Here is a 16,299-nt window from a genome sequence, read left to right as displayed (position 1 = left end):
AATTCAGTCCCAGAACTATTCTAACCGACCCTTTGATTCTAACGTGACATGCCACGTAGATTCCTTCCGTCGGATTTAAAGACGATGTTAAACCAGTTAGGATAGCTCAGGAATTGAATTGGATGTTTTTATAGTTTAGGGATCAAATTGAGCCGAGAATAATAGTTTTATGATGAATTTGGCTATTTTGCCATCTTTTAGCCAATGATGATCGATCTTTCTGCATTTGTCTTTGACTGTCTATGCGTTGGAGCCGTTGGACAGATAGCAAGCCTCCTGCGTCGTCTCTCAATCATCATGTATATCAAGTCAAATCCAACAGACAAATCAACCTAGCTACTTATTAATAGTAATTAATATAATCAGCCTTATTACGACAGAGATTGATCAAGACCGCAGCAGCAGGGCGACCAAAAACCGAGACTTGCATACCGTTTACCAAAGCCTTGGCATTTCTCCTGTCCTATTCACTACTTTTCTCACCGGAACACGTCATGTCCTATTCACTTGTCCATACTACTATTCTAGCACTGCATTCTCTTTAATTATTCACCTCAAAACGTACGTCTTGGTTGTGGAAAAAAAATACAGTGACATGGACAAAACAATTGAGATATAGCCTATAGATGAAGAGAGTTGTTGAAGAGATTTTTGCTATCTTTTGGTTCATTCAGTTCACCTAGCTAAGCTAGTGCAAGAAAACAGTGAGCATCACAAGTCAGACCACGTTTATAATTAGTTGCATTGCTTGGTTAATTTGTACCCTACACTGCAAATTGATTTGAAGGAAAAAAAAGATAGGGGGTTAACCTAAACTCATGTGAACAGGTCAAAGATGCCCAAAAAGATAGGGGGCTATCCACAACGGCAAGAGCAAATTTGCTCCTCCTCCTCGTTTCCCACGCCCCCTCACATATTTACTGTCTACAGTGCGTCTACAGTGCCAAACAGTACATTTACTCCTTCATTTGCTCTCTCCGCTGTGGACGGTCTTAGTCAAGTAGAGCTTACCTATGCAAATTAAATTTCCCGTTCCTGCCTAGTAATTCACCACGCAATTTAAAGTTGGGTCCGTCCTCAACGTACGTACCAACATCAAGAGGAGCCGGCCAAAACCAAAAGCGTCGGTTCATACAAAACCAAGTTAAAGTAATAGAACAATGCACCGGCCTCCTAGGCGTTGGAGACCTCGCATGGTTGGCCATTTCGTCTCACAATTATATTATTGTTTTTCCCTCGTTTCGTCAACTCTTCTCAGCTGCATGCATCTCTACTGTCGTTTTTGCTTGACCTTTCTAGCACATGTACAGAAGTTATTAGACAAAGTTGGGTGCAAAAACATCTAAAAAAAATAAAGTCAGTTCGGTCGTTTGGTATAAGATGGAAGCTAGCTCTCTTTTGAATGTGCAATAATATGTAATACTATATAGAAGTTCAAAATCTATTACTATGACAGCACTTAGTGCGCCTAACAAAAGTATAATATAATATAATATTCTAGTAGCTAGACCGAGAGAAGGTCGTTCAGACTAATTTATTATTTAATGTTTGGGGGGTGGAATCTTCCACTCAAAAAAGGTCCTAGCTACCACACTCGACCAGAAAAACCAAATTCAATATTCGGTCAGCAGCTGGAGCTCATGGATCGCCCGCCGTGTGGACTCGCACACGTCTTTGAATCCAGCATCCTCCCCTTCCTTCTTCCCCACCCGCGCGCTCTCTTTCTCAGCTCCTGCTTATACCTCTCATCTCATATATAGAGCTCTACCCAGGCCGGCCATCATCTCCTAAGTTAGTTTTATAGCAATAACAATGGAGGAGGAGGTGCCTTGCTACTTCGTGTGCCCCATCTCGCTGCACTTGATGCGCGACCCCGTGACGCTGCCCACCGGCATCACCTACGACCGCGACGGCATCGAGCGCTGGCTCCTCACCGCCGGCACCTGCCCGCTCACCAAACAGCCCGTGCCGCCCGACTGCGACCCCACGCCCAACCACACGCTGCGCCGCCTCATCCAATCCTGGTGCGCGGCCGAGGGCGTAGTCCGGCGCGTCGCCACGCCGCCTAAGCCCCCCATCGGCGACGACCGCTCCCGTGTCGCCTCGCTCGTCTCGCGGATCGGCGCCAACAATAATTTTACGTCGACGGAGCTCCTCGCCGCTCTGCGCGAGCTCAGGGACGTGGCGTCCGAGAGCGAACGCAGCAAGAAGCTCGTCGCGGCCGTTCCCCGCGCGGTGGACACTCTGGTCGGCGTGTTCATCATCGCATCGTCGGCGACGGCAAGTGCTGCCGTCTGCTGCGACGAGGTGCTCGAGATCATATCCTCGCTGGAGCTCTCGGAGAAGTGCCTAGCTCGCGTCATCGAGGCGAACGAGGCGCTCTCCCGGTCCCTCGTCGGCGCTCTCGTCTCCGCTCTGCAACGATCCAACGCCGCGTCCAGAGCGCACGCGGCGCTGCTTCTCCGGAGCGTGACGGCCGTCATGTCGACCAACAGCCTGGCGTCCCTCCCGGAGCAGTTGTTCGGTGAGGTGGTGCAGTTGATCCGCGACAAGCAGGTATCCAGCAGGGCTGTGACCAAGGCAGCCCTGCACGTAATCGTGGGCACAGCACCATGGGGCCGCAACCGCGTCAAGGCGGTGGACGCCGGCGCGGTGGCAGCGCTGGTGGACATGCTCCTGGACGGGCCGGAGCGGCGCGCGTGCGAGCTGGCGCTAGGCGCGCTGGACCGGCTGTGCGTGTGCGCGGAGGGGCGTGCCGAGCTGGTGGCGCACGGCGCGGGCGTGGCGGCCGTGGGCGGCAAGGCCCTGAGGGTGTCGGACGTGGCCACCGACAAGGCGGTGCGGGTGCTGCGGTCGGTGGCGAGGCACGCGGCCACGGCGGCGGTGCTGCAGGAGATGGCGCAAACCGGCGTGGTGGGGACGCTGTGTGTGGTGGCGCAGTCGGAGGAGCAGTACGGCGAGAGGACGAGGGAGCGGGCGCGGGAGACGCTCCGGCGGCATGCGAGGGCATGGAGGAGCACGCCTTGCCTGCACCACCACCTCCAGGCCATGTACCCTTGACCCTTGCTGTGCATGGATTGGTGTAGTTGTAGCTCTGAATTGAGGTGTACAGATTGAAGGACGGACATAATCAAAGTCAAGATCGTTCAAGGCAACAAAGAATCCGATCTGGCAGGCAATTAATCCTTTTGGATCGGATGTAGTTTTATATCAGCTTCGTCACTACTGTTACATTCATTCGGATTTGCCGTCATCAGTTTGATCAGTTGTCATCGTCAGCTTGGCCTGCTGCCAAATGTAATTTCGAACAGTAGCATACGATAGTTGCTGGGTAGGCAAGCGATGCAAGGATTCATTGCTCTTCTGGCAGGACATTCAAGCTGTTCACGCGATATGGTTGCTGCAACTAACGATACCAAGATTCAGTGCACCATGCAAGCAGTGGCGGAGCCCCGGGGGGGGGGGCTGGGGGTGCTCCAGCCCCCTACTCCCATAGAACCCATGGAGCCCCTGACATTTTTCAAGCATGAGTGAAGAAGAGGAAGAAGAAAGGAGGAGGAAGAAGAAGAAAATGAAAAGAGGGAGGAATAAGAAAGGAAAATGAGCCCCCTCAATTTGAATCCCAGCTCCGCCACTGCATGCAAGCATGACAAAAGATTGATGAGGAAGAAGTAGCTAAGGTCAACCTGTTCAAATTTTTTTTTAAAAAAAATACAGAGTATGTATGTAGTGTAGGAGGGCAAGCTGGTGCTGTCGACTGTCAAGCTCTCGTCTCATTGTGATCCGATGCACTGTGCGCTTCAGACTCGAAGTAGGCACACCCTGCTGTCGGATCCGTCCCCGCAGCAGCCAATAGCCCCGGAAGGACGAGTCTTCCCTCAACTATGACGTGTGGAACCGGACCCACGCGTCAGTGACCCATATCAGGGGATGGATCTACGCGTCAATGACCCAACATCAAGGGGACGGATGTCAGAGGAACCGTTTCCACCTCAGAATTCTTGTCAAATGCCATGCCTCCAAAAGACGGCAAGAGAAGAGAGTAATGCAAGAAAACATCATCGATCGTCACGCATGCCAAAAGCTTGACGAACAATGCGTGATTGGCATGATCATTGCGTTAGTTGATTGACCTTAATGCGTGATTCGCATGACCACAACATTACACCAATTCCTCGCATCTCTAGGGGGATGTTAGTCCGTTGGCTCCTGCTTTCGGCTTCTTCTCCAGTCTCACCGTCTGCGGTGCTCCCGCTGTGACTGCGGGGGGATATTAGAGTATACTTAGGATATCTCTATAATAGGTAGTTAGGATTGTATCCGGACTCTACCATACAGTAGGAGGCTTGCCCTCCAAATCATGTACCCAATATATACCGGCCTAGGCCTCAATGCAATACAATCCACAACATTACACCAATTCTATTCCTCCTACATAGTGATGTATGTGTATTTATATGTGCAAGAAAAGAATCCGTAAAATGTCCTGGTAGGGTAAAGGATTTCGTAGAAAGGCCGGCCGGGGAGAAAAATGGAGCTGGCATGCATATCCAAGCATTCTTAATTTTGGAACCGTGTGAAGTACTCTCTACGATTTAAATTATTAGTCATTTTGACTTTTCTAGATACATAAATTTTGATATACACTTAGACATAACATATATCTAGATTCTTAGCAAAAACTACGCATCTAGAAAAATTAAAACGACTAATAATTTGGGACGGAGGAAGTAGCTTTGCTTCAACTAGCGCACTTGTTGCAGGAGCTTCAACATTATGGCATTTGTGAAGGTCCAAAAGAATTTTGACAAGGTTTCTGCTCATAGCTCTTGCTCTCTCCTCACGCCATATCCTTAAATTTAACGTATAAGCACTTCTGACAGAAGAAGGTACATTTTTCAGGTTTCAGGTTACAGCAAAGGAAATGCAGCAAATTTACCTCGAAGTAGTGGAGAGCTCCTATTTCAATAACTCTGACAAGGTATTTTGCAACGACAAAGCAATTTTGAGAAGCTTTCAATAACTTCCTTTCTAAGCTCCAAAGTTCCTGACTGAAGTTTTCTTCTTAACAGGCAGTCAGGTTAATGGATGATGTCGAGGAGCTATTTGTGGATATTTGACTGAAGGTGACAAGCAGAAAGCAGAAGATGTAAATGAAGCAAATCAGAGGGAAGACTCACAGTTTACCACGTTTTTCCTTGAGAATACTAATTCATAAAATTTCTATTCCTTAATTGTCATTCTTTTCTGATCTTTACACAACCTGTCAAAACTTCCAGGAGTATTCACTGGCAGTTTCTAACAATTATTCATCAGTTACTGTAACATGGCACACATTGATGGAATGTACCCTCAGCAATCAAACAAGGTGTAGATGTCAACATACTATCCTGTTCTTAGTGAGCATCTCTGTGTTTCCAACATCATCAAAAACGTTGGCTGACAATAAAGAAAAAAGTATCAATATATTCTCTTCACTTGTAGCACCCCAGGTAACATTTTACAGCACTGGCAGCATCGTAGAATGTCGCACCTTTAAACATGATAATCAATGAGTCTACAACCATCTCATGCGCCGTAGAAAGGATAATAAGCCTTCTGCACCAGGACCATATCACTTTCTCAGTGATGATATGACATAGATGAGTTCTCTAGGAGTCTGATGACCATGCTTTGCTTGCGCTCATGATATCTTTGTCCAGTTAGTTGATTTCTTATGATCAATTCCACTATGCTTCGCTGCAACTATGGCAAGTAAACTCGGAACTATCAACCAATCTTACGTCACTCCAACTCGTAACACATCAAATATGTTCTCAGATAATTCTTGTGCATCAATCCAACTACTACCCATGTCCTTTCTTGCTCTCTGGGTATCGAACACAGTGCGGTTCCAGGCTTTTTCATCCCACATGTCAACTGAAGCATGGATGCTTGATAGTATAATGTACGGTGAAGGATCTTCTGGTCTAATTTCTAGAATCTTCCTGGCTGCTATTCTTCCCAACTCCACATTACCATGAACCTTACAAGAAGCTAGCAAAGCTTCCCACACTATTTGGTCTGGTTCGCAAGGCATGACATCAATGAAGTCTATTGCATCACAAAATCTTCCAGCACGGGCAAATAGATCAACCATGCAGGTATAATGCACCATCTTGGGCTCCAAGTTGTATTTTTCCTTCATTTGTTTGAAGTACACGCAGCCCTGTGATACATGGCCCATCCGGCTGCAAGATGATAGCAGGCCAGCAAAAGTGAAATCATCCGGGCAGACCCCCACCTCTTGCATCATATCAAATAGCTGGATGGCAGCCACCTCATTGCCATGCTGCGAAAAACTTGTGAGTAGTGCATTCCACGAGATGATGCCTCTATTACTCATTGAGTCAAATATCTTCCATGCAATCTGAACACTTCCACAACTGGCATACAGGGTGACAAGTGCATTCTCCACGGAAGTATCATCATCAATACCTAGCTTCAGAGCCCTTGAATGGATTTGCAATCCAGCAGCAAGATTTGAGGTGGTAGAGCAGGCTCGTAGCACACCAGTGATGCAAAATACTGGAGATCCTAGTCCTCTCCGAAGCATCGCCCTAAAGAAAATGAGTACCTCTTGAGCAAGACCATTTTGAGCATAGCAAGTTAACAATGCTGTCCATGATATGATGTCCTTCTTTTCCATTAGCTTAAATACGGTTTCAGCACTAGTGATATCACCACATCTGCTATAAACAGTGATGGTAGCATTCAGCAGTACAGTATCCAACTGGAAGAAAGTTTTTAGAGCATAGCAATGTACCTCCCTAACCATTCTCAGTTGTCCAAAGGATGAACAAACCTGCAGCAGACTAGTCATAGCAGATTGGTCGATTGCTATATTTTCCTTTATCATTTCCCTGAAAACTCCAACTGCCTCCACATTATATCCATTCCGTGCATACGCTCCAAGCAGGGAAGTCCTTGAAAATGAATCATGCCTTATACGACAAGCCAACCTAGTTATCTCATCAACTCCGCCACATCTGCCATACATTGTCATCAGGGCACTCCCTAAAGCAATGTCTACCTCAGTCCCCATCTTCAGCAAGCAGCCATGAACTTGCATTCCAACAGGTAGCAACTCAGGCACATCAAACACCTTGAGGATGCAGGAAAACGTCGCATTGGTAGGCCAAATCTTCAACACCAACATTTTCTTGAACAACACAAGTGCAGTATCATGGTACTCAGACGAACTTTGGTTGACCAGACAGGCAATCATGCTCGTCCAGCTCACTACACTCCGATACGGCGCCAACGTGAATGCCCGCCACGACGAATCCACCCATCCGCACTTGGCATACATGTCCACCAATGCTGCCGCGACGCTCTCGTCCTCGTCGACGCCAAACTGCACCGCGCAAGCATGCACCTGCGCGCCCGCTGCGATGTCCCTTGCATGGGCGCACCCAGAGGCAAGGCCCCCCAGCACGAACGAGTCCGGGCGGTCCCAATTTCCCCTCCCTGCACCGCGGAGCATGTCGGAGAAGAGCGCAAACGCCTCCACGAGGACTCCGAGGCGAGCGGAGCAGGAGATGAGGATAGACCAGGACACGAGGTTGCGGCGCGGCATTTCGTCGAACAGCTTGCGGGCGTCCACGGGCACGAGGTGGCGGAGGTATGCGAGTAGGATGTTGTTGCAGAGAAAGGTAGAGGCGATGCATCCGAGCCTGATAGCCGCGCCATGGACGGACTGCGAGTGGCGGCGGCCGCTGCTGCTGCGGAGGAGGGCGGAGAGGTGGTCGTGCATTGGTGCATGGCATCAGCGGCTAAGAGCTGCCTGTTCTCTCTCGTCTGCTGCTCGAGGTAGCCCAGCAAATGACCTGTGCCATTGAGCATCCTGTGTTTGGATGGGGCCAAAAAGTCGGGCTATCGGGTCTTGTTTTTTTTTGTTACAACGCGCAATGCTAAGACGCGCAACAATAGTTGTGCAGCTACTGTTACAGAAATAGCTAGCCGCAAAAAACAAAGATGAAAACTAGAAACCTGATTACTCAGAGAATAAACAACCTAGCCTTTTGGCTCCTGCTAGCACCCAGAGTTCGGCTTCGGACTTGATGGAAATTAACATCTGGGGGAGTGTAGAAACTTGTGCTCTGAATATTCTGCCATTTCTCTCCTTCCAAATCCGCCAGCAGACCAAGGCAAATAGTGTGTCGAAACCTTTTTGCAAATTACCAGGAAGCAACCCTCTCAACTCAAGCCATCTTTCCATGATAGAGCATGCAATTCTTGGTAGTGACAGGTTGACACCCAGGGTTGCAAAGATCGAATAGGTGATCGCTTGTTTCCGGTTCTTGATCGCATAGAGGGCAATTTGTGTGTGTCTCCAATCCATGCCTCACTCTTCTGTCAGCCGTCCAGTGACGCTGTCTGAATGCCAACTAGAGGAAAATTTTCCCTTTCAGGGCGCCCAAGTTTGCCAGATAAGCTTGTGTCCGGGGAAGGTGGCCAATCCTTGATGCAGCATTAGATACGCGGACTTTGCTGAGTACTGACCATTGTTGGTCCATCGCCAAATGCATTGATCGTCTTGAGCAGGCTGTAGCTGCACATTGTCAAGCCTCGACCAGAGTTGCAAGTATTCAGCAATTGCCGTTACTGACAAGACACCCTGGATTCCTCTGACCCACTGCCGATCATGCATTGCCTCCGCGACAGTTAATCTCGATCTCACCCTTTTGTTGACTGCAGCAAACAGAGTCGGTGCGAGATCAGCTATGGCTTGCCCATCTAACCAATTGTCGACCCAGAAAAGCGTAGTCCGTCCGCTGCCAACAATAATGGATGTTGATGCTCTAAAAAATGCCAAGACTACAGGCCCCGCTTGGATTGGCAATTCAGCCCAAGCCCGATCATTGTCTGTCTTTTGAAGCCAAAGCCATCTTGTTTGCACGGCATAACCAATGCAAAGAGCTTGAGGTCAAGCACTCCAAGGCCACCAAGTGCAGTTGGTCTTGCCACTGTTGGCCAATTGACCATACACTTTCCCCGGAGAGAAGTATCTTTGCCTGCTCAGAAAAAACTTGCGACATATAGCTTCAATTTCCTCTCGTACCCATGCTGGCATTTTCTCATCTAGCATTGCATAAATTGGCACCCCACTCATCACTGATTTGACCCAAATGAGGCGTCCGCTTCTGGCCATCAATGATCCATGCCTGGTGGGGAGCTTGTTGGCAACGGATTCCACTAGCGGTTGCCAGCCGGATTTTGGAAGGGACTTGGTACTCAAAGGTAGCCCAAGATATTTGATCGGAAAAGAGGCAATTTGGCACCCCCAGAATTTGCTGAACCTCAATGAGAGTGGTGTCATCGGCAAATATCGGGGTGATGGAACATTTAGCCAGATTTGTGCGCAAGCCAGAAGCATCCCCAAAGATTTCCAACAGCCTATTGATCGCCCTGGCCTCTTGCTGTGTTGGCCTTGCAAAGATGATAACATGGTCAGCATAGATGCTGCACTGATACTTGATCGCTGGCACTTCTAGTCTGTGGATGATGCCGGCGTCTGTTGCCTTAAGGAAAAGCTGGTGAAGGACTTCCATCACCAGTATAAATAGCATTGGCGACAGTGGGTCGCCCTGACGGACGCCATCAGTTGGCACTTCTCAAGTCACCATGCACGACGCGCATCAGTTGGTCTTGGCGGCACTTGGTTCAAAGGCCCCTCCGAGTTTCTTGGTGCAGGCAGACAGACACGCCTCAGCATCACCTGGCGCACCCATGGCTGAAACGCAAAGCAAGAAGCAGTCAGATTTAATTTCAGACAAGGAAGATTATTCGTTCATTCATTCATTTATATCTGTGAAGAAGGAAGCATATATAGCATGCAGGTGGCTAGCTCACCGGTCTCCATGACGCCGCACACCCGTATGAGGCAGACGATGTTACAGTCGGCAGGGGACGCCGGCGGCTGCCCGTTGATGCAGTCCTGCAGGCACTCGAAGTTGCAAGGGTACGGGCCTCTGGTCGTCCTGCAGTCCGCGTAGCACTTGTTGTAGCAGCGGCAGAACTTGGTCATGGCGGCCACCTGCTGCTGCTGCTGGTGGTGGTGGCCGGACACAAGGACGATGAGCAGCACGCAGCACGCAGCGGCAGCCCTCCTCGTCCCCTCCATTGATCTCTCCGGCCGATCCGAGCCCTCGCTGAGTTGTTGTGAGAGAGGTGTGTGCTTGTTCTTGGATCTACTGTGCTGAGCTGTTGTTGCACAGCCCTCGCTCTCTGGTGTCACAGTGTATATATAGACCGATCGAGGAGCCAATGATGAGATGAAGACACACGCGTGTGCGTATCTCATTTCTATCTCAACTCATGAATTCAGGCACAAGCTAGGTTGGGCAAATATTAGTAGGAAAACCAAATCCGGTCGCTTGCGCATGGCCACAAGTTACGAACAGGCCAGGTGCTTGATTAGAAATTATTGTATGTATTAGCTGCAAATGTGTATGTATGTATGTACATTAATTCATTTCCTTTAATTTCGACGGTTACATGCACAGATCGATCATGTGCACTACTTACTTAGAGTAGCTAGACTAGAAGCGTATTTCAGTTGAAGCTAATCGGACTTGTTCGTCTTGTTCTTTTCCTTCCTTGTTTCTCAAAAGGCCCCGAGAGGTTGCTGTCCAAGCCTAAAATACTACGGCTTTCTGCCAACGGGCCGTACATGTTGGGCTTCTTCCATGGGCCGCATCCATCTATCGTTCGTTATAGGCCCTGCATGGGCCATCAACACCCCTCTTTGTTGTTGTTTTTGTTGTTCTTTCTCCATCCAATTCGCATGTCTTGTGTGCGAGGATTTTGCATGCGCTGTCGACTGCACATGCTCCGTCCCGTGCCATTTTAGTTAACCTCTGTGAGATTTATTAATTAATTTACTGTAGCCGGCCGGCTAAGAAAATTAAAGTGTATATATTCTCGATCGGGTAATTGAACAAACTCCAACCACGTAAGTAGGAGTACGTACTATGTAATTTAATTAAGTAGCTAGCTAGAGCAACCGTACATTATTTTCTTTGTTTCACAAGTGATCTGCTGACTCCTCTTTTTTTTTTTGCATTATTTGGATCCAGCTAGCTAGCTAGCTTTGCTTTGGTGTGGCATTTTTTTATTTGCTGCATCGTTTCATTTCGACGTCACTAGAACATGCGAATCTTATTTGTTCGTGTGGATAAGCATAAGCTAGCCACCGACTAGATCGACCACGACTTTGTTCGATCCACTTATTATTAGCTATCTACTGTGTTTAGTAAACTTTTCTATGAGAACGGGGGAGATCGGGGGCGGACAGCCGCCACCGCCGCAAACAGCCTCCTCAGGGTCAGCCCCGACTTTTTGGTGGCCCGGTGTGGAAAAAAAAAGGCCTCCATTCACCATAAAAATACAAAAAAATTAAATTAGCAATCAAGTATGACAAACAGTCGGCGAATCAGTGATCTGCAGACTGCGGCGGTGTCTCGCGAGGAAGCCAAGTAGGCATTGAGGCGTGCAGCTAGGTAGACGGTAGAGAAGTTATCGATTGGTCTTCCTCTATTAGATATACTCCCTCTATGTAAACCTGCAACTGGGTTTTGTTGGAACTTGCGACTTTTTTTTTATCCCAACGCAGCTTATTGTTTTATTCATCCAACTGGGCACACATGTCACACCCAACAATACGGATTACAAAGTCTGGGAGGGGATCATGCTGAATACTCGTCAGTCCTTTTCAACACCTAAACAAGCTAACTTATAAGCATAAATGTTACTTGTGACTTGATATATCTCTTAACATAACAATTTTTGGAGGCCTAATTTTTGGAGATCCGGTGCGGTCGCACCGCCCGCACTGCCTCAGGACCGGCCCTGCCCCTCATACCACCGCCTCTCCTTCACTTCGTTGTTGCCGGAAGTTAGATATGCCTAAGAGACGATCATAACAATATGGATTAAAAGTCTATGATTCATGAGTAATTTGTGTTACTAATAAGTCTACATGTCGAGGTCCATTAGCATGCTCTATTTATACATGAGAAAGGGCTAGGGGCGCCACCACCTTGCCACGCCCTGCACCCTAGTGACATCCCTTCTCCTGGCCACGGCTCCCTTCCAGATTTGGACGGTGCTAACACATCGGTGCGCAGGCATTCCCTCGTCACTAAAATCCTTCATTGATAGTTGCACAAGCTGCTCATTGACAAATGTCTACTATCCATACTATGCCTCGAAGTCGTCCATGTTTTTTTATTATGTCGTCCCCCCAAATGGCGTTGATAGGCGATGACGGGATCCTGGATGTGCACCATAGATGATCCAAATCACGACTGTCGTCTATCAGTCTCGACTCGGAGCTTAATGGTTGCATGCGGAATGGAGACCTCGGAGTTTTACCATCCGATGGTCAATGACATGCTTTTGGTACGGGGACGGATATCTGAACTTGTAATGTTTCCTTCCTCCTCCTCTTTGTATCCTCTTTGTATGTGTGACTGGAGTTTTTTCTCATGTGTACATTGTTTTTTTATCACGTATGCATTGTTGGTGGTCACGTACTCTCACCTCCCTCTTTTGTGCTCTCCCGACCTTCCAAGATCCATCATGTAATAGGCGCCGGAGCATCCTCCGTTACTGGCTTACCGGAATCTGTGGTAAGTTTATTCTCATCCCCCCGTGATTTCCTTTAAAAAATATTTATTAGATCGAGAGCATGAAACAGTAGTGCAGTGATAATGGTGACGTGACAGTAAGCCAACCGTGCACCGTACATGCTTTGGGTACGATATCTAGCTTAACTAGGCGTATAACCCGTCCATTTGCGCAGCTAGTATTGAAGATTCAAAAATTTGCATGTCGTTATATTCTTACTTAAAGATTATACTATTTTTTGACTATATATCACCCTGTTCATTATCGTAAATTATGTCTTATTGTTGGTTAAAATAATTCAAATATGATCTACCTATAATAATAATTTGATTTGTTGAGCTTTAATAATATTATGCATAAAATTATTCTTATTTTTGTTTTATTTTGATTGCTGGTTGTTAGCTTTAGTTTTCATTAATAGAATATGTTTGTAACTGAACATAGCTAAGTGATATTTTACATTTAATTTTTTATAATGGCATTGGTGGGTAATTTTTAATTAAGTATAGGGGTATTTTAGGCTAATTTTATTATAATGGCAGTGGTGGGTAATTTTTATGTTTATATTTTTCTCCGATTAATGTAGTAATTTCTAGGCCTTGAGAGCGAACGTGGAGGCTCCGTTTGTCGCTAATGTTAGGAGTCGCGGGCGTTGGTGCGATCCGACTCGACGCACAGGTGTTTTTATTTTCTTCGCGGGCTGCCTACTCGTCCGCTTTTCTTGTCTCGGCCCAACATTTCGGCCCAGAGGGCGTATCGTCGCACAGGGGTTCTTCTCTTTCTTCTCTCCTTTCTCTTCTCTTCCGTTCTCCAGCTGCATTTCCTTCCTCTCACTCTCCCGAGTGTTCTTCTCGGGGTTCCTTCCGGCCGCGCCCTCGTCGGAGTCCTCCCTTCTCTAGGGGATTCCGTCGAGTTTCGCTTCCTCCCGGTATCCTTTGTCTTTCGATTATCTAGGGTTTCCACTTTCTTCTGTAGAGTTCATCTTCTTTCCCCCCTTTATTTCTCAGTTCTCTGGTGGTTGTTTTCTTATGTAGGATTCGTCTTCGACTCCTAGTTACAGACTTACCATGCGCTTGCGCTGGAAGCATAACGAGGGCGGCCCATCGGCGGTGAGATGGACGGGGGCGGAGAGGACGGGAAGCAGCAGCCTCACCTGGTGCTGGCGCACAAGCTGTTCCTGCTGTCACACCCCGATGTCGACAACCTCGCCAAAGATCGACCTCCACGTCGACGTTCTCACGGCAATCAAATACGGCGATAGTACCAGCGCCGTGCCTCCTCCTTTCCTCGAATACGGCTTCTGATTGCCGATGGGATCTGGGATTTGATCTGATTGGTATGTTTGGTACAGACATGGCGGCGCTATACGAGTCGTTGGCGGCCGACGGCATGCTGGAGATGGACGCGGCGCTGCTGGCCAAGATGTGCGCCAGGATTGACGAGATCCGGAAGTTCAACGAGAAGTGAGTAGATCACGCCACTTGCTTTTTTTCTGCTCGATTTGTAGGCTGACTCCTAAGATTTCACGCTGTGAGTGCTAATGCATCTAGCTCTGTGGCCGCATTGTTCGTAATTTGAGCATTGTTATTGTTCGGTTCAGTAATAATTTAGTCTTGGAACTCACTGGGTTTGTGGTTTATGTGCTGCAAGGTGATAGTACTGTCATTGGTTTGGTGGTTTTGTTATCTCTGAGTAGCTGAAATAAGAACATTGCCATTAGTAACTTTCTATGTTCTCGACCCTGAATTTACAAATCATGGCTTGTTGATCTGCATCAAGGACAATACTAAATTGTGGTTGTTAATTTAGATGGTAGATAGTGAACTGGTGTTTACACATCACATCCAACTATTTACACCACAAGGAATTAATGATTGATGACGGTAAATAGTGGTCATGGTGTGTGCAAACAAATCAATGTGTCATGGAAGGCTGTCATTTAACTAGCTTCTCATTTGGCTGTAACGATGCTCCTGACATTTGTCCAAGTAAAATTTTAAACATGGCACCTAGACTCTGAAGTGTACTATCGTCTTCTCTTTTTGGTGCATATCAGTTTTGTAGCTGTTATGCTTGAGTGTTAATGTTCAATCAGTATCTTCTCTTGGTTAATTATATTTCTTATTTTATGAAGAAACTGTATACCTGTTCTTGTGTTTGTTTATGATTTGTTTGATTCGATTTTGTTCATTTGGTGCTCTTTCTGTATGTTATGATTACCCCATTATCAAGTTTTTCTCCTAGTCATCTGTATTTGTTGTTTCTTAATTAATGATTTGCATTTTCCACACTAACAAATTGTTCCACACTAACAAATTGTTCCACACTAACAATTTCTTTCTTTCTTTTTCTTTTTTTCCCTCCCAAAAAGTTCTGGTGGAATTCTTTTTTCCATTTGTTTTAAAGGAATAATTTTGTTCCAATAGAACATTTTTCCGTTTCACTGATAAGATTTGATCCAACTGAACAAATTTTAGTTTTTGTTCTGACGGAACTTTTTTTTTTATTCTACTAGAACAATTTGTTCCAGTGGAACAATTTGATCCAAATGATCAAATTTTAGTTTTTGCTCTAATGGAATATTTTTTATTCTAGTGGAACAATTTATTCCAGTGGAATAATTTTATTCTATTTTGTTCCAGTGGAACAATTTGTTTCAATCACAGGGGGCGTTAGCCCAAACTAATTATCCCAAATAACTACTAAAATATTCTTCAAGACTACAGTGTATACAAAATTTCTTTCTTTTTTTTCTCCCCCAAAAAGTTCTGGTGGAACACTTTTTTCCATTTGTTTTGAAGAAATGACTTTGTTCCAATAGAAACATTTTTCCGTCCCAATGATAAGATTTGATCCAACTGAATAAATTTTAGTTTTTGTTCTGACGGAACATTATTTTATTCTACTGAAACAATTTGATCCAACTGAACAAATTTTAGTTTTTATTCTGACAGAACATTTTTTATTCTAGTGGAACAATTTGTTCCATTGGAATAATTTTGTTCTATTTTGTTCTAGTGGAACAATTTGTTTCAATGACAGGGGCGTTATCCCAAAATAATTATTCCAAATAATTACTAAAATGTTCTTCAAGACTGCATCGTATATAAAATTTCTTTCTTTTCTTTTTCCCCTCCCAAAAAGTTCTGGTGGAACACTTTTTTCCATTTGTTTTAAAGGAATAATTTTGTTCCAATAGAACATTTTTCCGTTCCAGTGATAAGATTTGATCCGACTAAACAAATTTTTGTTTTTGTTCCGACGGAACATTGGTTTTATTCTAGTGAAACAATTTGTTCCAGTGGAACAATTTGATCCAACTGAACAAATTTTAGTTTTTGTTCTGACGGTACATTTTTTATTCTAGTGAAACATTTTGTTCCAGTGGAGTGTAGTGGTGGAGATTGCATTTTCTTCAACACTGAAGTTTTAGGACATTTAAATCAGTACTTATATTGTACTCGTGAAGATTGCGGTTTTTATACTATAGCAAAGAAGAACAATGGGAACTAATTACCAAATCTGGGGCACTCGTTCTATTCGTGGAATCATATACTTTTCATAATTTTTTTAGTTTGTTCGTCACGTTGAATCTATTTTTGTTTTCAAGGAACTAGTATGTACTGT

The 16,299-nt window shown here is 45.9% G+C and overlaps 2 protein-coding genes and 1 long non-coding RNA gene across 4 annotated transcripts; 2 read left to right on the top strand and 1 right to left on the bottom strand.

The window, feature by feature from the left end:
• Window positions 1-1,809: 1,809 nt before the first annotated feature.
• LOC120683510 (E3 ubiquitin-protein ligase PUB23-like) lies at window positions 1,810-3,265 on the top strand. The gene has a single exon (XM_039965588.1). It carries the CDS (start codon window positions 1,813-1,815, stop codon window positions 3,058-3,060), a length of 1,248 nt encoding a protein of 415 aa, XP_039821522.1. The 5' UTR covers window positions 1,810-1,812; the 3' UTR covers window positions 3,061-3,265.
• A 1,911-nt stretch (window positions 3,266-5,176) lies between these two features.
• Window positions 5,177-7,873, bottom strand: LOC120683907 (pentatricopeptide repeat-containing protein At4g13650-like). The gene has a single exon (XM_039966006.1). It carries the CDS (start codon window positions 7,793-7,795, stop codon window positions 5,780-5,782), a length of 2,016 nt encoding a protein of 671 aa, XP_039821940.1. The 5' UTR covers window positions 7,796-7,873; the 3' UTR covers window positions 5,177-5,779.
• A 5,527-nt stretch (window positions 7,874-13,400) lies between these two features.
• LOC120683591 lies at window positions 13,401-15,532 on the top strand. 2 transcript variants are annotated; one of them, XR_005678836.1, is made up of 3 exons: window positions 13,403-13,600; window positions 13,707-14,135; window positions 14,807-15,532. It is a non-coding gene; the product is annotated as an uncharacterized LOC120683591 (long non-coding RNA). The 2 variants fall into 2 exon arrangements; XR_005678835.1 differs by lacking the exon at window positions 14,807-15,532 and having other exon boundaries at window positions 13,401-13,600; window positions 13,707-14,395.
• The last annotated feature ends 767 nt before the right edge of the window (window positions 15,533-16,299 follow it).

This window comes from Panicum virgatum, chromosome 7N (assembly GCF_016808335.1).
Source record: "Panicum virgatum strain AP13 chromosome 7N, P.virgatum_v5, whole genome shotgun sequence".
In the NCBI taxonomy this organism is placed as follows: Eukaryota; Viridiplantae; Streptophyta; class Magnoliopsida; order Poales; family Poaceae; genus Panicum; species Panicum virgatum.
The sequence above is the reverse complement of the archived record's forward strand: the minus strand, read 5'-3'. Positions and strand labels throughout refer to the sequence as shown.